General features: G+C 45.1%; 1 protein-coding gene across 1 annotated transcript; it reads right to left on the bottom strand.

Moving 5' to 3' along the window:
• Positions 1-19,452: 19,452 nt before the first annotated feature.
• Positions 19,453-20,667, bottom strand: LOC149333712 (uncharacterized). The gene has a single exon (XM_089557783.1). The coding sequence runs from the start codon at positions 20,536-20,538 to the stop codon at positions 19,453-19,455; it is 1,086 nt and encodes a 361-aa protein (XP_089413909.1). The 5' UTR covers positions 20,539-20,667.
• Positions 20,668-21,512: the final 845 nt, after the last annotated feature.

Raw genomic sequence — 21,512 nt, 5'->3', positions numbered from 1 at the left:
GTCGGCATGGTGCGCAAGTAATGTTTTCTATCTTGTCTGGATTAGCACTGCTAGATTTTCAGCGCCTTCAGTGAACTGCAGGTGCGAATTTTGTCTCGCTGCATAGAAAAGAATTTGGTGTTTTACGCTGGTTGCTGCTCTGATGCTTGCCTCTCACCTTTGTCTTTTTGCAAGAAGTTAATGTTGCCGGTGCATGCGCATTGTTTATGTTTTAATTAGACAAATTATTTGACCTTTTAGCCTTGGGCACAGTATTTTCCAAAGTGCTGTGAAAAATTTAACAAGGCTGGAGGAGGTAAAATTTGTTTTTGAGAAAACAAAATGGCGGCGTAATTGTCTTACCTCTCGGTGGGCACCTCAGCCGCGCCTTGTGCGAAGGGAGAATGGAGGAAATAGAAGTAGAAAGAAAAATATAGGTGTCAAACTTGAGGCCTCGGGACTAATGTGAACCACCTGCTAATCATTCGATCACCGCACAGCATACGTTCGCCATTGCCTTTTTCCTCCTTCGAAACGCGTTGGCCACGGCCGGTTTCGAACCCCAGTGCTACGGCTCAACACACGAGCGCCCTATAGTGCTGCGAGGATGATGACGAAGTGCGGATGCGAGGACCAGATGCGTGTTGAAAAACGCTAACTGTCGAAGCCTAACTCTGTGTTTTGTTGGGTAGTTTCCGGGCACATCTTACCATTTTCGATGGCAGTGGTGGGATGATATTTACTCGCTCGCTGACCAAAGCTTTGGACGCGGCCTATAACCGCAATATCTGGGAGCGGAAGGGTCCGGTATGTGCAATCATTCTGACCGCTAAGTGTGTACATATGGCAAAGGGACGCTGACTTCCAGCTTCTTGTGGGTCGTGTCTCCGAGCGGATGGACACATGGTATGTGCGCTAGGCTGCAGACGCCGGGGAGGTCGATACGCTCCGTTGCTAGGGCCGCCATCGAGTGCCGGCAAACCTCTGTCTCTTGGAAGCTGTGACTTCGGGCGCCAACGCTGGCACCTATCCTGATCCCAACCACCTGCGGTTCCAGCCGAAAATGGCATGCCCATCGTGGCCGCATCCTCTCCGTAACGTCCTTCGGGCCACTAATTATCTCCACGTTCGCGGCACGACTTCGTGGATTACGAGGGTAATCCCAAAAGTAAGGTCTCCAAAGGGCTGCAGCTGCAGGCATGCTATATGTGTGGCTGCTCGCCATACTGCTATGTTCATTGTTCCCCGTCTTCCATACAAGCCATGACTCAGCGCGAAAGGGGCTGTCAGTCTTGGCACGGCAGCCATTTGAAACGGAGCTCCCGTTTTTCGTTACCGCCAGGTGCGAAGTTCGCGCAGTTATTCGATTTTTGAACACAAAAGCCGGTAACCAATCGAAGTTCATCGCCAGTTGACGGAGGTGTGCGAAGAGTCGTGCAGTGATGTTAAAAACGTCCGCTAATTGGGTAGGGAGTTGGCAGCTGGTCGCACTGAAATTCACGACGAAGAAAGAAGCATGAGACCGTCAATTTCTGATCTGACAGCCGCGAAGGTCGAAGAAGTGATTCGGCAAGATCGGTGGATCGCACTCGACGAATTCTGCATTTTGGTTCCTGGCGTTTCTAGAAGCACTATTCATAGACTTTTCCCAGCAAAGTTGAAATATCGAAAGGTGTGAGCAAGATGCGTTCCGAGGATGCTCTTAGATGAGTCTTAGATGCACAGCATTCAGGCGGTATTCGTAAGCACTAAACCCTAGTTACAGAAAAAGAATGCTCAAATTAACTATATGCACGAGTCTCTTTATGGCACTGTAAACAAGTGTGTGAACTAACAAGAGAAAATTCATAAATTTTACAAAAGACGACTGAGCAACTAGCTGTGTCATCAGTACCGTGCCTAATGAAATACCAACAATGCTTAGGTAGCCATAAATAGTTCAAACCTTTTCCTAAGGGGAATAAAAATACAATCGAGAAGAATAAATTTGCAGAATGATTCCCATTTTTCAGCCACACTTACTTGTTTTCTTGCAGAAGATTCACGCATAGCAAAGAAATGAAGAATTCAGAACCGCGACATGTTGCCCACATCCGGCTAAGAAAAACTAGTATTGCGTCGTCACACATCGCTGCGGCGTATCAGAACACTTAGCGAATCTCTGAAATAGTCGTCGGAACAAATAAAAGCAGAACTACTTTTTCCTCGCCGCTCACATACGCTAACAGAAGAAGACCGGGAAATACCAAGAGATGTGCCAGGTTTGCGCTCTGAAAGCGTTCGAAAGCGACAGACATCTCCGTGATCTTGGCATCTTTTGGCACCTTTTTTTGGCTTGTGAGCTGTAAGGCAGCGGTGCCATTGTTTTATAAGGTTGTTGCATTATGTACATGACGCCGCAAAAGGTGGCGCACCAATTACCTTTCCTTGTTCGCATACTTGACTCAATAAAGGTTCCCTGGATGAGGATGAGCCTCCAGTTCTAAGTGTTTCTGATTTATCTGTCGCGTATCCGCGGGGTGCGGTTATCTGACCTCAATTTTCGTCAGGTTTAAATCCGTTTAATGCTCTCCTGGACCGGGAAAGTGGGAACACTTAGCGTTTTGCGCACAATAAATTCACCCCATTTCTTTCTGCCACTTCCAACGAAGAGAGTTCATCTCTCATTGCGTAAATAAGGAATCATTAAAAAGCTGCTAAATATCAGTTCGTTATTCCGAGTGATTACATTGTGAATAGTGAAGCTCTTATCAGAGGGGCTAAACCTGAAGTCTTTTTCTCATAGCCGGTGTGTTCTGGGAAAATAATTTGGTTCCGTGTAAATATTTTCTAAGCTCTTTTGTCTCCCTTTATTGTAAACCTTGACAGCGTAATGTTTAATCTAACTCCAACATTGATTCCATATGCTCTTTCGAACCCGTCAAAAAATTCATTCAGCAGGTTAAAGACTGTCCGTAAACTTCCGCGACTAAAAGCTATAGACCATCTGTAGAAAATCTATGGATTAATGGCTATACATTTTAAGTAACCTTTCTTCTGCAGGCAGTCTGTAGAAGAACTCTAGATGTATGACCATACACTTCTACCGGATGTTCGCCTAGAGACAGTCTACAGGATATGAACAGAGAAAATAAAATATCTAGAGTATGGTAACTGAGTTCAAAGGAATTCACACAAACTTTATAAACCACTTTATGAGAGTAGGTGCCAGTATACTTAATAACTCCCTGATCATAAAGACTTCCTTTTTCTGCAAATAAGTAAGACTTGACGGCAACGTTGTTGTTCAGCGCCATACGTGCATAATAGATGCTTCTGACATTGGATAGATCCGCACATTGGTTGCGACATATAACCTCTGAACTGTACTAGTGCTGAATGCACCTGCAGGCAAGCGAAGGCCCATGTGATGTACTGTATCGCGAAATCTTCAGGCTGATTCTCTTGCGGATTGGTACATTATGCATGCAAAGTGTATTCTTGAAAGGATCAGGCTACGGTACAGTTTCAGCAGGAATTTTGTATCGATGCAAAAGGAAGGCTGTGAAAGGGTCTTCAGCATATTCATCGCTTTTATACATTTCTCTTTATATGTTTGGCACGGGATAGAAATGTGAGCTTCTCGTCCAAAATGCCACCCAAGAATTTTTGCTCCCTCTTTACGGTTAATTCCTGCCTACCAAAAAAGACGGAAGGCCTCGGTACCTTTCCTCGTTTCGTGAGAAAAGTACGCAGGTGGTTTTTGCAGCGTAAAACTTAAAACCATTTTCAACGGCCAATTTTACTGTATGGTAAATCGTCACCTGCACCTGTCTCTCGCGCAGAGCAAATTGCAAGAACAAAAACAGATCTGCAGGTCGTCCATGTAGGTTGTATAGAAAAGAGAGGGCGGTATGATGTCCCGCAAGGAATTCACGTTCAGGATGGACAGTGTACAACTCAATACGCCGCCTGGGGAACGCCATTTTCTTGCAGAAAAACTCTTAATGGAAAATTTGCCCCCCTTATGCTGAAGGTCCGGTGAGTCCAGTAGCTTACCAAAATGTAGATCCTATTTCTACCTATTCCTTAAGTTGCCAGATATCTCAGCATGCCATAACTCCAAGTAACGGCATACGCTTTTTCAAGATGAAAAAATTTAGGAAGGCAAAACTGCTTATGCACAAATGCTTCTTTAATATAGGCCTCAAGCAGAACTAAGTTATCTCTTATAGAGAGCCCAGCTGTAAAGCCGGAGTGAAAAGTGTGTAATATGTCCGTCTATTCTAGGAATTATAGCAGGTGTGTTATTTTTTCAGACAACTTGCAGAGAAACCGGAACCGACCTCTCGCCTTCAGTTCCTAAGAATGATTTGTTGAGAAAATTGGGCATTCAAATGATTAGGACGCAAAACGGGGCTTGACAGATGTGACAGCTAAATTATGAGTTTGCGCCTTAATTTTGTGTGGCAGTTTTAGAGATGTGCGTGCAGTGATGATCAGTTTTTCTGCAGTTGGGCGCCTCTGCTCTTTTAAGCCAAGTTAACATGTGAGAGATTGATCAGGCTGTAGAATATGACGATGTTGATTTCGGCAAGCTGCACACTGTCTTCCTTCTTTTTGTGCTTGCCCTCTTTCATGCTTTCGTCTCAAGTAGAATATGGAGGCGGAGGCAGGGAAGGTCCGATTACTTATGTTCCTCCTATTTAGCCTTAGCTTCTAATTTCATGTTCCCAAAAATGAAATAGGAAGTAGCATATATAGTTTCGCTTCTCGAAGGGGCTGCGCTGATCTTATTGAGTAGGAAAAACAGCGTGACGTTAATAGGTAAGGATGTAATTTGTAATTATTTTAATCTTATTTCTTTAGTGCAGCGTTTTTATTCAAATTGAAGCCACCGAAAAAGTAAAATTTGACAGGCTTGGCTTCTGGTACTTTAATGCAGGGTTCATTTCTCAGTAGCTTCAAATGCGTCCTTGAAGCCCCGAACAAAAAGGTTATTGCCAGGCCAGTCTACCGCAATTCTCCTACACACATTGGATGTGCTTGTCATGAAAAGGAAATCGCCACAAATTAACATTGAAGCACCACTTCTGTTTTGGAATTAAAAATGTCATTTGTTTAGTTACATTTATCGTTGTGTTTTATAAATACTGTAAATTTTGTTTCGATACCGCTTCGTGAATTTTCCTCGCAATTATGTTTGGCTCGTCATTATACAAAAGTGAACTCTCGTCTCATTTTTCCTTCCTCAAATTTTTTTTGCGTTCTTTCCTTCTATAAAAGTTTCTCATGATATTGCCTCATATTTATGTCCCTTTTGTAATGGCTTCGCCTTGGCTTACGCATCAGATAATTCTGTTTTGCAATTCGAGGCCACCGTCTTTTCACCTCAATGTCACCTGCATTTCTGCTCTCCATCTATTAATGGCCTTCAGGATCTCAGGATGTATTTTCTTTACCATTGAGGTACGAGCAGAGGCTGGGACTAAAGGTATTTGTGCGCCTGACGGAGGTCCCAGCCCCTTCGTTTACAAAATTTACAGCAAACACAGAAAAATACACAATGATTACAATCAAAGTTTTACAATCAATTGTACAAAAATGCACTGAGGTAGCACTCTCACATAGAGAGTAATCATCTATACAAAGAACAAATCTTATACAGAATAAGCGGATACCGCTAAAATTGAAAATATGTGCTCTTAGTATATATAAATCAGTCAGCACACCTGTGCTAAAAGACAACAAAGAGAATAATTGTCAGTCGGTAAAGCGAAATGAAAAAAGGAGATCAAGCACTAAGAAACAAACTACAAAAGAAGGTGGAAGGTCTAGTCCTACGAGAGCGATTGCACCAACTAAATAACAAAATTACATCGAGTTTAAAAAATGTGGTAAATATCTAAAAACTATGTTTCAAATCAAGGAAGCATATATTTCCATACAGCAATATTTCTTTAACCTGTTTTCTGGATACCTGCTTAGAACAGTCATAGTTAACAATTTAGGCGAATTTATTAAGCATACCTACTGATTTAAAAGCAGAGAGCTGTTTTCCATAATTGGTTCTTATTTTAGGCGTGAGTCATTTGGCGTGTCTGGAATTATATTCACAATCACTTCTGAAATCCTGCTGTGCGTATGTTTTTTTCTTTCTGTCTGACTTGAAGGAATTTCATGTAGTAAATCTGGTCAGCGCATAACATGGAATGTTGTAGAAAAAGTGGGCCTGTTCTGAGATTTACATAAGGGCCTTGATAATTTGAGAACATGCGCAGAACGCGCTTTTGCAAGGTTAATAACTTACTGTAATTGAATTTGCTTGTTGAGCCCCATACCAATGACCCGTAACAAAGTTTCGAGAAAGCAAGGGTGTTGTACAGTAGTTTTTTATCCACAGTGGAATGAGACGTGTCATTCTGTATATGATACCTATATTCCTAGAGAGTTTACTACATAGATAAGAAATGTGCTTATTCCAAAATAGTTCTTCCTGGAACCAGGCGCCCAGAAACTTCTGTGCCTTTACTCGTGTAATCGCAGAGCCATTTTAGATGATATGGATTTTTTTGGACTGTTTTCTTAAATAGCTTGAATAAGATCTATGTATTCTGATCTGCATTTAGCTGCAATATGTTTTCTTCTATCCACTCCGATAACAAATTTAAGTAGCTATTTACGCTAGACTCTAGGAGATTAATGTCATGAGAAGCAAAAAATACGTTGGTGTCGTCGGCATACATTATTACTTCTTGGGCATACCGCTACACTCGAACACATATTATGGAGATGCCCCAGTGCCCCAGCATATGGCAGAATTAATAATGCAGAGGAATGGGAGACCATACTCAGAAGTGCCGACCTCAGCATACAACGATACGCTACCCGCCTGGCAGCAGAAGCTGCGCGACTATATCGTTGCTAGTCTTCCAGCTGCGACGCTGCCCCTCCCCGGACGCCTGCGTGCGGACCCGGAGGGGCACGGGTCTTCTTCTGGTGGAAATAAAGTTTCTTCATCATTACTTCTTGAGAGCCTTGTATGTTTACAATGTCTTAGACGTATAACAAGAAAAGCAAAGGACCTGGCTACGATACTTGCGTGACACCTCTCTGCAGCTGCACTGTATCGAAGGGCACATCTTGGATTTTCACAAATTGCCTTGTACCACTCAGGTAACTACGCATTAGCTCTCAAGCCACTCCACGTATACCATGCCTTTCTAACTTTATGAGCAAAATTTTGTGATCTATAGAATCCAAAGCCTTTCTTAAATCTAAAAATAAGCAGATTGTGAGCATTCGTTACTGAATATTTTCAATTATTTTATCCTTAATGCATACTAGTGCTTGCTCGGCTGATTTTTTTTCCTGAAAACCGTACGGACAGGAAGAGAATATCCCTTGCTTAACAAGAAACGCACATAGCCTTTGATAAACCACTCCCTGAAATATTTTCGAGAAAACGGTCAAAACGGATATCGGCCTGTAATTCTCAATTTGATCCCAGCCACCTCCTTTATATACGGGTGTCACGTTCGCAATCTTCAGTTTGTCGGGAAAAACACCAGTGGAAAATGTTAAATTGATAATATATGCTAGCACACTATAGATCTGAGACACGACGTGTTTGATCGGTCCCGAGCAATGCCATCCACACATGCTGCTACATGATTTTTATTGCGAAAGCAATACTGCTTGCGCTTTCAGCCCGTCGCGTAGCGAGGCCAGTAGCTACCAAGCGAGGCCTAACTCCTGCTCCTGCCACGCGCGGCGCGCTTAGCGGTCTGACGTCGTAGCTGCAAGAGCGGGGCTCCAACTTGCGCCGTCGCGCAGCGAGGCCGCAGCTACCAAGCGCGGCCTAACTCGCGCTCCTGCCGCGCGCGGCGCGCTTAGCGGTCGGTTCGGGTGTCCACCGAGATAACAGAGAATTACTGCGCCATTTTCTTTCCTCAAAAAGCGGTGCGTTCAAAGGGCAAGGCATGGCGCAGTAATTCTCTGTCATCTCGGTGGACACCCGAGCCACAGGAAGGGAGGAACGCGACCACCCGTTCGGCGCGATGCCTTACCCTTTGAACGCAACGCTTTTTGAGGAAAGGCAATTCTCTGTCATCTCGGTGGACCCCCGAACCGCACCGTACAGGAAGGGAGGAAGTGGGAGTGAAAGAAGAGGGAAGCTTCTACACAATCATCCGTTAGCGTCAGCCGCTCGTTTTGGCGACCGAGGCACGCATAAACCTCCCAGCACGTGGGGGTCCTCGTGTGGTGAGTATAATGCCATCTAAAACAAATGGGCAAAACTTTCACAAGTAAGCTTTACTAAGAGCACTACGACGACATACCACCAGGCAAACCAGGCGCAGCCAGGGCTATTGCTTTCGCAACTTACCGGGCTTAACCAATCTAAGCCTCTGCCAATTTTTGATTCCAAGAACAATATAAGCGTCCTTAGCCGAATCTGTTCTTAGAAAAAGATAGTGTTTGAAATTGGTGAGATAACTGCTGCATCATAGATGCTACTTTGTTTTGTTCTTGTCAGGCGCGCTGGAGCATGCGTGAAGTGTTCATTCATTGTTTTAGCTAGTTTTTTTCATTGAATTTGGTTGCCGTTTAACTTGGGTGCTGGCGTGTGATAAGTTTTCTTTCTGTTTGTTATCGTGTTCACAGTTTCCCATATCTTTTTAGGGTCATTGCGTATATCGTAGAAAGGACGCTAATGGTAAAGTTTTTTAGCCTTCCTAAGGCCGCTTTGTAGCTTATTTCGGTATTTCTTGAATGCAGAGAGCAGATATTGGTTGCAGGTGCGTACAAAATTGTGGTACATACCATTTTTCACTTTTATGCGCTCGTGCAAACAGGTGTCTATCCAAGGTTTTCGGATCCTTTTTTTTTCCTGCTATGAAGAACGTATTGCGGAAGTGCTAAATCATAACAAGTAAGCATATAGTGGAAAAAAAAGAGGTTGTATGCTTTGTTAGCGTCCATAGTTTCGTAAATTTATTCCCAGTCTAAGGCTGTAATTAGGCAGCGGAAGTGTTCTAGTGTATGGTCATTTATATTACGACAAAACCGTGGTTTTTGACAGACAGCACTGTTTTCTACAGTCATGTTTGCGAAACGAAAGACAGGCATATGATCAGTGATGTCGTTAATAAGAACGCCAGCTGTTATGTCATCTTCAGTTAAACTCGACACACCAATGTCTAAAAGTGTGGCACTAGCTGCCGACACCCTCGTTGGAAGTGTGATGCAGTTCCGACAAGCGTGATATGACAATATATTTATTTCCTGTGAACAAGCCACTCCTGAGCTCATACCTACATTTACAACTCCCATAATGAGACCAGTCCCGTTTCGCGTACAAGAAAGCTCAAGCAGTTCTAGAAAAGTGTTAAACATATGCAGATTACCATTTGGGGGCCTATAGGCTAGACACTGATAGTTTTCCCATTCGAATTGTTGAGCATTCAACGTCACAGGTAATCCTTTAAAATTTTTCAACAGTACTGAAAGTGATGCACTCCTACACATGTACTGCAATGCCACCACCCATTTTGCTTTCTCTCATAAGCTGCATTGAACGATAGCCTTTGAAAACCGGGGCATGTTCATTCTTGGTCAGCCAGGTTTCAGAGAAAAGTACCAAATTAAATAGTACCTACATCGTTTCCTTTATCGGCCTCTACATTCCATCTTCTTCAGCGATTACCTTTCTTAGATATTATAAAGGTGCAATTTCTGTTATCGCTACAGATATCTTCACTTTTTTTCCTTACGTTCCCTTTTGGCCAACTTTTTAAATATTCTAGTTTTGATATCGTATCCTCCTTAAGAATGCAAAGCAGTGTTGGAGCTGGCTGCTTTTCACTTCTATATTCTCAGAGTGGTCCATACAATGGGATTACAGCCATGTACAGCACGGCTTTACTGCCTGCTTTTCGCTACCTGATCGCTAACACAAATCTCTTTCCATCCGACACCCAGAATTCGATCCCTTTCCTTGGGTCTCTACCTAGATAAGTGCGACAGTTACTGCGTCATTTGTTTTCCTCAAAAGCCAATTTTCATCTTCATTTTACAAAACATCTTCTGTCACATAATGATCCGGTCAGTCTAGAGTCAGGTGACCTTGTCACGTCATGACAACCTACCGAAAATTGCAGGCGGCAACCTGAACACCGGATTGTGCGATAACATCTTGCGGGGCAAGTGAAAGTAAAATGTTGAGCGATACAGCGAAGTGACTACATCCTGAATGTTAGGGCAACAAGCGCTGACGACGGGACGGAAGAAGACGAGACAGACAGATGCATTGAACTAACAAATCGGTTGTTAGTTCAGCGCATGTGTCTGTCTCGTCTTCGTCCGTCCCGTCCATCAGCGCTGTTTTGCCCTACCATTCAACATGAACCAACCAGCTCGGCTCAGCCCCCTCCTTGACCACAACCTGTCCTCCATGGCAGCTGAGAACCTGCTCACCAGCTTGCGAGCTACCTGTTCTCTATGCCACGTAGGAATTGAAATGATTTGCACAAATTGAATGAAATTGCTACCTGCCCCATTTGGCTCTGGTCAGAGCCTTATGGGAGCTCCGGACGAAGAACCAGTATCACACAACCCCACCGATAGGGGCCACCGATGGCAGCTACTGCTGCGCCAGGATTATTATGAGTACTCTCCACGATTTGCGAATGCGATTGGAAGGACTCTGACACCAGCAACCCCACGTTACCACCCGTGGACCATTCATAGGGCCACACCATGTCTTATAACCTGAGAACAGCCAATAGTTGGAAGTTGTCCCACCAGGAAATTCCAAAGGACCTCTTAAACGTTATAATTGATCCTATTCCAGAAAATGGATTAAAGAGACTCTGAGAAGAAAATTAAGTTCGCTTGTATGCATAGAATACCAGCTCCTAAACACAAATACACCATTCTTTCCGAAAACAAAGATCATGTAAGGTAGAAAAGAGCAAGAACTAAAATACAGGTATCGCTGCCACTGGCCAATCTCGCAATTACAAGCGCGATGACGACATAAGACACAAGGATCCACGAATCTCTGAAGCTGACAACGGAAGGCTGCTTGGTTAAAGATTGAAGTATGTTTTGTTTAGAAATTGATGGTGCACTTTTACCACTGGAGGGAGACACAAATAACAGCCTCAATGTTGGAAGTCAAAGAAAACCGATACTTGGCGGTGCCACAGGCGGCGGGGTGAGTTTCGGTATTATTAGGGCGCTTGGCGCCTAGGCGCCATGAGTACCCGCATGGTTTTGTTTTTGACGCGCCTCGATTTAGCAGCGCGGGACATCAGAGGAACTTAAATTTCCTCTCCAAGTGCTAATCAACGGTTGAAGGAGCCTTTAAGGCTAGGCAGATGATCGCCACGGTCTATGAAAAACTATAGTGACACGATGGTCGGTGATCGTAGAAGGCAGCTAGGAATAAAACAAGCACCGTGTTTCTTCACACGCTTTCCCCGCGAAATGTTCCCGGTTGTGCGTCAACTTCCAACTACTTAACGGAAATCGTTTATAAGGGACGGGAGACCGATACTCGGAGCCCTCCTCCACCTCGTTTGTTTGCGGCTCTATTCACTAGCATCGGCAGTTGGGCGGATATGTTCTATTCGTGCTCTCCGCCAAGTAATTCGCAGTACACATATGAAGGTACATACAAGTTGACGCCACAACCACATCACGTGGGCCCCAAACCTCCGGGAACGCGCAGGGCGCACGGTTTCGTGTACACTGCTCTAATGTTAAGCGTGGAACCCGTTGAAGCGTACTGCATCAGCTTTACTTCCAAACCAGCAACTTTAATTGCGAATGCTCGTGAGCGCCCATTTGTTTTTGTTTTTTGTGGCAAAAATCTGCCCTTTTGCAACCGTGGGAAACCTCGACGCCGCCTGCTTCACCGTGCAACGGCGCCGTTTAAGGAATCACAATTTAAGGAATCAGTTTAAGGAATCAGTTTAAGTTTAAGGAATCACAACATGGAAGTGCGCCACTTGCAAAACTGCACAAGCCTGTGGTAGTAGTCAGGGCGCAACAAAGCAGAAAGAGGCCGGCCTAGACCTGGCAAAAGAAATTGCTGACATACAGAGCAAGCTTGCTACTGTACTGGAAATAAAGTCGAAGTTAGACAACATTGAGGCTATTATGACCACCGTGGGCTGCATTGAGAGCTCAGTAAAAGCAATGTCTGATAAATACGATGAAGTCCTCACGCGCATGGAAACTCAAAGTGCAGACATAACTGGTTTAAAGAAACGCATGGAAAAGCTTGAAGAAAAAGTTGATGACCAAGAAACTAAGAAACTGAGGCAAGAGATCAACAATCTCGAGCAGTATAGCAGACAGCAGAATATGGAAATACATGGACTGCCTCAGCATACCGACGAAAAGCTTTTAGACAAAATTAACCTTCTGGCCGATGAACTTGAGATTGCTCGACTTTCCGAGGCCGACGTTGAGGCAGTGCATCGACTTCCAATCAGGGGCGATAAAGACGCTTCGGAAAGGATAGTACCTGTGCTAGTTCGCTTTTCATCTCGTGTGACTAGGGACAAGTGGCTTAGCAAGAAGAATGAACTGAAGGACAAACAGTCAAAGATATTCTTAAACGAGAACCTTACAGCACAAAATAAGGACTTGTTGTGGAAAATGAAGTCGAAGGCGAAAGAAAAGGAATACTAGTTTGCCTGGGTTAAGAACGGAAAGCTGTTTGTGCGTCGGGCCCCTCGTAGCAAGATTATCAGGATCGCTTCTGTCGATGATCTAGAGAAAATACGATAAGGATTCTGATGGGCCAAGAGTTGCTTACTTACTGGCTTTATGCCAATGACAAACTGCATTTCTAAAGGCGGCTATCATGACGCTGTTTCTTTCCGTGATTATAAGATTCTTTGTGCTAAGGCCTTTTCTGTCTGCCACCTAAACGCTCAAAGCCTACGAACAAAAAAGGACGCGTGGGATATGCTTCTGGACTCGTTAAATCATCGGTTTGACTTGTTCGCTTTCACTGAGACCTGGTTTTCCAATGAAATGAATGTTATTGAATTTAGCGGGTACAAACATACGTCAATTTTTCGTACTAATACAAGAGGCGGAGGCGTGACCGTTTATGTCAAGGAAAATTTAAGTTGCAGTGTTATCTCAAAATATTGCCGAATTAGTCCTCATTTTGAGACGGTTATGATAAAGTGCGAGAGCATAGTATTTGTAGTAGTATACCGACCCCCATCTGGAACACTGTCTATGATTCTTGAATTTCTCGAAGAAATGTTGGAATGCTGCATACAATATAGCTCATCGGTTGTTCTCATTGGTGATTTCAATGTAGACATTCTTTGTCCTGATTTGAATAATCAAAAACTTACTGATGTGTTTCTTTTATACGGTTATGAAAATGTCATTTATGTACCAACAAGAGTAACAAACAATTCTGGAACCTTGTTAGATCTTTGTTTCACAAACTGTAGCTCAGCCGATATTGAATCTGGTGTTTTATTAGCGGACCTGAGCGACCATCTACCGATCTTTATTTTTCTAACGCACCTTACACAGCACACTGTGCGACCCTCGCGCACATGGATTCAGTACACGGTTATTAATGAAGAAACAATTAAGATATTTGAAAGACTAACAGCGCAAACAAATTGGGATGACGTTTACTGTTAAGAGGACCCAGTAATGGCGTACAATTTATTTTCAGAGAAAGTTGAGAACACTTATAAACAATAATTTCCAGTATTAGAATTCAGGAAAACTAGGAAAGTAAGAAAGCCGTGGATTAACAGAGCACTTTTAAACAGAATCAAGGAACGTGATAGACTTTTCGCTCTATTTATCAGAACTAGAGCTCTGGACCACTTAAATCAATATAAGAAAATAAGAAACAAACTAGGACATGACATTAAAAAAGCGCGCCATTCCTACTACGAAAACAAGTTTGCAGGTGTCATCAACAACCCAAGAAAAATGTGGCAAACCGCAAACCATCTCATGTCAAATACTCAGAAGAAAGAAGTCAAGGAATTGAGTATTGAAGGCACAACTTATACGGGAACCTCCCTAGCAAATAAACTCAACGAACACTTCCTAAACGCAGGAGCATTTAATACAAACAACGCGGATAGCTCTAACCTTGACTGCAAATCATACATGAGTTCGGCTATTGCCGGTTCAATCTATATGACTCCTACTACAGAGGCAGAAATATTTACGCTACTAAAAAAGCTAAATAACAGTAGTGCTTGCGGAGTGGATAACTTGAAAGCGCAACCAATAAAATCAGTTGCACATCTTTTTAGCCGCCCTTTGTCACATATATGCAATTTGATCCTAAGTTCGGGTGTCTTTCCTGATAAACTGAAAATTGCAAGAGTATCCGTTGTTCATAAAGGAGGTGATAAATGTAGCCTTAATAACTACAGACCTATCTCTGTCTTGCCAATCTTTTCTAAAATAATAGAACAAGTTATAAATACACGCCTTCTAAACTACTTCTAGCACAACGACGTCATAGTAGAACAACAGTATGGGTTCCAAAAATCTAAGTCAACGGAGACAGCCCTTCTATACATTAAAGATCAAATAATAGATAACTTTGAGCATAAATTGTACACAGTAGGATTGTTTCTTGATTTCAAAAAAGCATTCGACTCTATCGAACATGAAATCTTACTGCAAAAGTTACCCAACTACGGAATTAGGGGTGTTGCTCTCGACTTAATTAAGAGTTACCTGTCAAACAGATTTCAGTACACACGGTAGGCAAAGTGCAGTCAGATATTGGTGTTATCGCATATGGGACACCACAAGGGTCTATACTTGGTCCATTATTGTTTCTGTTATATATCAATGATATTGTAAATATTCCACTAACCCCGCAAATTATCCTGTATGCTGATGACACTAACGCCTTTTTTCTGGTGCGAATATTGTAGATATTGAGAGGCAGGCGAATGTCTGGCTGTGTAACCTATCGGTGTGGCTTGACGTAAATAAACTAGCCCTAAACACGAACAAAACAAAATATATTGTATTTCGACCAAAAAATAAATGTATGCCAGACATTCTTCTGCGCTTCGGCAATGAGCAAATTGAACGCGTTGCATCACATAAATTTCTAGGTGTAATCTTTCAGGAACACCTAAACTGGTCTGCACATGTCGCAAAAGTTCGAACAGATATATCAAGAAAGATTGGGCTCACCTATAAACTAAAGGATTTGTTACCGCCATGGTTAAAAAAGCAATTGCATTATGCTCTAATACACTCTCGTCTGCACTACTGTCTTCTTGTATGGGGTACGACCACAAAAACAAATTTAGAGAACCTACATGTACTACAAAAACATTTTCTGCGCCAAATAGAAAATGTCCCACGCCGAACTCATTCAGCACCGTTATTCCAAAAACACCGAATCCTGACTATCACAAACATCCTATGTAAAAAACTAGCAGTAGCTATATACACTCAAATCAAACAGAATGCATCATCGTTCACTGAGAAATATCTTCATAAAGAACACATGTACAATCTCCGGCATACCATTTATAACAGAGACAGGATTCGTACAAACTACGGAACAGAAAAGTTAACATATCAGATTCCTGACTTTTGAATAAGCACGCCATGGTTATGAATATCATTACTGACAGTTCTTCAGCTGTATCCTTTAAAAGAAACATTAACGCATTTTTTTTTGAGCACACAATTTTGACTATTTCCTTTTTTTTCTGGGTTCCAAGTAGACACCATATGGTTTTTTTTTGTGAATGTTTTATTGTTCCCGCTTGTTTATTTTCTCTGCCTATTACTACTTCCGATTTATTTTGGCTGTTTGTTTCCTCGCAGTATGACTTAGCCCTGTATGCTATGCTGTATTAATGTGTTCCTTTTATGTTGCTCGAAACTTTGTTTAACGATTGTAGTGTTCGGGCTTCTTTGTGTGGCGGGCCCGGGAGAGCGCCGCAGAGAGACTGGAGGCTGCTGTGGTCTCAGACGAACTCTCTTTAATAACATCTACAAAAGCATTTTATACACAAGACACTGGCGCCACGGTACGGACAAAGTGAAAGCGAAACTGAAACACGGTACGGACAAAGTGAAAGCGAAACCGAAACTTAGACGATACAACATATTCCCTCCCTTAGAGAAACATGTCATGCGTTAGTCAGTGGTTAGCTGACTATTTACGATAATTGAACATGGAGTTGATATAATGCACACTTAAGGAAACGAGAAATAGAAACATAGTTCACAACCACAGTATGACAGTTACAAAGGTGAAATAGAGAGCAGTCGAAAGTCACATGAAGTGAACAGAGAAGTAGCGCACACACATCACACACACTGGAACACTGAAGCACCTAGGTGCCTTGGTGTTTTCAGTCACATAACGACTTCTATGAAGGATAACCGTAGCGATCCGGTGGCTGTCTAGCTCTTGTAGGCTGAATGCGTCGGTGCTGAACTTCGACCGTTGGAGGATTGGCAATGCTTGGCAGTGCTGCGCCGTGGCATGCTTGTTCCTGTGTAGCAGACAATGGTGGATCAGCCGAGGTGGGTGGCAGTTTAACACTGTCGTAAGTGGACGATGACGAGGGCACCTTGGTGAGTCTCGATGCGTTCCAGATCTTCCCGTCATCGAGGAGAAACGACGATGGTCCCTTCCTCGCGATCACTTTACGCGGCTGACTGTAGGAGGGATCACCCTTGAATGCCACTGTAGGCTTCTTTACACGGACGAAGTCATCTACTGTCACCGTTGTCTGTCTTGCCGCCCGGCGAGCATCCGCGTATTTCTTGCTGTTTTGTTGCATCTCCACCACGCGTTGGCGCATCCGACGAAGTTCTGTTGCCGGATCAGTAAAGAAGGACGGTGATGGATGTCCAACAATGTCAAGCCGTGTTCTAGGCAATCTTCCGTGCAGTAGCAGAGCGGGAGCTATCCCTGTAGTAGCATGAGGCGTGCACCGGTAGATGCCGAGGTAGTCAATGGCTGCTTGACGAATGGGACGATGTTCGAGCAAAGCTAGCTGAACGAAATTCTTGAAGACGCGGTTAAACCGCTCGACTAGCCCATTTGCCTGTGGATAATAGAGAGACGAGTGCGTGAGACGAATGGCGCGCTCGTTCAAGAACTGTGTGAATTCTTGCGACGAAAACTGAGGTCCATTGTCGTTAACAATTTCGTCGGGGTAACCTTCGCGGGCGAAAATGGACACTAAGAAATTAGTCACCGTACTTGTTGAAACTTCGCTACAGAAGTGTACTTCCGGCCAGTTTGAGAAGTAGTCCACTAATGTAATAGCGAACCTACAGTCTTGCGGGGCTCTTTCCATGGGGCCGACGATGTCGATGGCCAGTTTTTGCCATGGACGCTCAGGCAGCGGTACCGGCTGAAGAGGAGAAACCGCAGTCTTGGCGCTTTTGTCGGCTGCCTGACAGACGCTGCAGTTATGGACGGCAAGTTCGACTTGCTTGTCCATGCCTGGCCACCAGAAGCGTTCCCGTAGTCGCGCCTTGGTACGAACTATTCCTGGGTGCGCTTCATGAGCCGTAGCTATTAGCTGCGGTGTCAGCGAGAGGGGAACAACCACTCGTTCTCCACGCATTATCAAGTCGCTGACCACGGAAAGTTCTTCGCGCACAGTGAAGTAGGGCTGCAGTTCGCTTGAAATGAACTTACGGAAAGGCCAAGTTGACTCAACATAGGCCTTGACGTCTTTCAAAATAGGGTCCTCGCTAAGAGCCTCCTTGAACTGCTCTTTTGTGAGGCAAAGGGGTGTAATGAGATTTAATATAATCTCCTCCTCAACGGAAACATCTTCATGTGAAACAGAGGCAGGAAGACGAGAAAGGGCATCCGCAACGGCGTTCTCTGATCCCTTACGGTACTCTACTGTGTAATTGTAGCGGAGAAGGCGTTCGGACCACCGTGCAATGCGAAGAGGCCGCCTGCCCGTTCCCTGAGAGGACAGGAGGGAAACTAAGGCTTGATGGTCCGTGCGGAGTGTGAAAGGACGACCCCACAAGTACGTATGCCAGTGCTCGCAGGCCCAAATGCATGCAAGTGCCTCGCGCTCTCCAACCGCATACTTCCTTTCCGCCGGAGATAGCGTACGAGATGCAAATGCAATTGTACGTAGCTTGTGCCCGTCCAGCTGCTGGAGAACAGCGCCAAGTCCGCAGTCAGATGCGTCCGTGGAAACAATCACAGGAAGAGTCTCATCAAACATTTGAAGCACCCGGCCGGATTGAAGCAAGGACTTGATACTTCGGAAACTAGCGTCTGCAGCGGCAGTCCAACTGAAAGGTTGGTTCTTGCGAAGGAGGACTCGCATTGGTTCAACAATGTCCGCGAGACTCGGGAGAAACTTCGCGTAGTATTCGACTAAGCCAAGGAAAGAGCGGAGTGCAGTTGCGTCAGTGGGAGCAGGAGTGTTAATTATTGAATTCACTTTTTCCGGCATTGGCGAGATACCCTGGGCGGTGACCTTGTGACCCAAGAAGGACAGCTCTTGTACGCAAAAAGTGCATTTGTCATTTAGTTTGAGTCCTGCATTCTTGATGCGCTGAAGAACAGCCGTCAGGTTGGTCAGGTGCTCCCGCTCATTCCTGCCGAACACGATGATGTCATCGATATAGAAAAGAACACCTGAACACCCCTGAAGAATTCGCGACATCATTTGCTGGAAAACGGCAGGGGCCGACGCCAATCCAAAGCAGACTCGCTTGAAGCGGAAAAGCCCTTCATGGGTTATGAAGGCGGTTAAGTCACGGCTGTCAGGGTGAAGCGGTACCTGATGGTAGGCTGATGCCAAGTCCAACTTCGAGAAGTGGGTTGCTCCTACGAGACTATGCAGGAGCTCTTCTGTGTGGGGAAGGGGAAAGCTGTCCGTGACGACGGCTTTGTTGGGTTCTCTCAGATCCACACATAATCGGATGCTACCGTCTTTTTTTCGTACCACGACAATGGGAGATACCCACTCAGAAGCGTTGATACGCTCGATAACGTCAAGTTGTTCCAGACGGTGCAGTTTTTCCGTTACCTGAAGTCTAAGTGAGAACGGAAGTCGACGGAGCTTCGATGTTACAGGTGGAATGTTGGATCTAACTTTGACGCGATGAATGAACCCTTTGGCCATTCCAAGGCCTTTGTCAAAAATTGTCCCGAATTCGGCAGACAGACATTCCGGAAGGTGTTTATTCTGCTCATTTCCTCCGATGGCAGAAGTTGTTGAAGTCTGAAGACAACTCAGAGAGGAACCGTCAATGTGCAGGTCCAAAGCTTTTATGGCGTCAACACCAAGGAGAGACGTGCCTTGTAATACAACATAGAAAAGAATAGAGGCGGAGCGGTCCTTGTATTTGACTTCTGAGTAAAAGCAACCACGCACTGGAATGGGCTGTTGCGAATAATCGAGCAACTTCACCTTAGGAGAGTAAAGCGTTGATGTTAGTTCGAAATGTTGTTTAAAAATACTGTCGGCTAAGATAGACACAGAGGAGCCAGAGTGTCTGAGCAACAGAAACATCAACAAGAACACCGGCCCGACGGGGGCTACCCACGGAAAGAATGTGCAAGACTTCAGCCTCTTGGGAAGAATTACTGCATGCGACCTCCTGAACAGCTACGGGGCTGCGTTTCCGCCGATTACAGACAGAGCGAAAGTGCCCAAGGCGGCCGCAATGTAAACAACGCTGGTCTTTTGCGGGGCAGCGCGGGTACGAAGCCAGATGCTGCAAAGAACCACAGCGAAAACAAAACGACGTGGAGCCACGCGAAACTTGAGAACCTTTTGGGGGGCGATCCGGAGGGGCCTGGCCGTCGGAACGGGAGGCACGTGAGGAAACCGAGCCGCGTCGTTCGGGCTGGATATTGGAACGGGTCGACATTAGGGAGTTCCGAGCTCCGCGTAATGTCACTCTGCTAACGTTTGCAGTAGAGAACTCGTGTAGCTGTTGTGCGGCTTGTTCAATCTGAAGCGCAAGCTGCACGGCGCGAGAGAAAGAAAGTGGGGAAATTTCGAGAAGAAGGCGTTCGCGGATGTGTTGAGAGGCGACGCCTTCCAAGAATTGATCACGCAGTGAATCCTCCACATCAACAAAAGAACAAAGCGCTGCGAGCTCTCGTAATGCGGCAACAAACTCCTGGATAGACTCGCCTGGCTGTTGAACTCTGCGACGAAAACGGTGCCGCTCAACAATTACATTGCTGGTAGCAGAGAAATGCAACGATAAGGCTGTAATGGCTTGGTCATATACGGACGGTGAGGCTGGGGCTTCGGCGGTGCTTGCGTCAGCGGCAGAATGCGCGGAAGAAACCTCTTGGGTGATTTGTGAAGGTTCGGAAACAGGGATAGGCAGGGTGTAAAAAATACGCTGACCTTCTGTACCGATGCTGTGCAGAAGAAGGGCCTTGCGACGCTCGGGTGAGAAGGTCGACGATCTTGAGGCCACGAGGAACGTTTCGAACATGCGGTGCCATTGGGGCCATGGAACAGCGGGACGGCCCGGCACGGGAAGGAACGGCGGCGGCGGAGGGATGGCGGCGCTCATGGTGCTGAAGCAGCGAAGGAAGGCTCAGGAACGAATATGAAACCTCGTCGCCATTGTAGTGTTCGGGCTTCTTTGTGTGGCGGGCCCGGGAGAGCGCCGCAGAGAGACTGGAGGCTGCTGTGGTCTCAGACGAACTCCCTTTAATAACATCTACAAAAGCATTTTATACACAAGACACTGGCGCCACGGTACGGACAAAGTGAAAGCGAAACTGAAACACGGTACGGACAAAGTGAAAGCGAAACCGAAACTTAGACGATACAACAACGATGTGACTGTACCTACTGTTGAGTGATGTGTTTGGGAAGGGGGAAGGGGGCCGACACTGAGTCAGGCATTAATTTGCCTCTATGTCTGCCTCCTAGGCACCTATTACTGCTGCCTGAATAAAATGACTTTGACTTTGATGACTTTGACTTTATTTCCCCAAAGCCTCTCACAGCCTCCGATGTGCGTGACGCGTCGATCGCCCATCATAACTCCCCGCACTGGGGTAAAGATAATTAATTTGCAACGGCTGCTCACGGCGGAACGGTGAAGTGACTCGCCGGCGCTTAATATAAGCAAACAAACTGCACGAAGACGACGGGACAAAATAAAGGCACGAATACACACATACAAAGCGCAGAAAGCGTGTATTCGTGCCTTTCTTTTGTCACGTCGTCTTCGCGCAGTTTTGTTTCGTTCTAACCATGAACCGACTAGCCCAACATCATGGCTTAATATAACCCTGCCTCGCGGTCAGCTGATGCCTCGACAACAATTTGTAGGCATGTACCGCAGTTTACCCTGCGCAGGAGCAGTGTGCACAACTTCGTGTCTGCGAGTACGCCGCACTCACAGCCAGCGTACGCGGAAATACTGCGTCGTCTGTCTGTCTTGATCAACAGTTTTGTGCCGCACTAGCAACGTGGATGGAGGCAGCTGCACAGCAAACGATCATGCAATGCGGCGTCCTAGGTTGTCCTAACAGC

This window comes from Amblyomma mixtum, chromosome 8 (assembly GCF_055824585.1).
Source record: "Amblyomma mixtum isolate Tamu chromosome 8, ASM5582458v1, whole genome shotgun sequence".
Taxonomy (NCBI): Eukaryota; Metazoa; Arthropoda; class Arachnida; order Ixodida; family Ixodidae; genus Amblyomma; species Amblyomma mixtum.
Note: the sequence above shows the minus strand (reverse complement) of the source record. Positions and strands in the feature narration are given on the sequence as shown.

Bases quoted from the DNA above. Each gene is read 5' to 3' on its own strand.
- LOC149333712 (XM_089557783.1), bottom strand. From the start codon at position 20,538: ATGAGCGCCGCCATCCCTCCGCCGCCGCCGTTCCTTCCCGTGCCGGGC.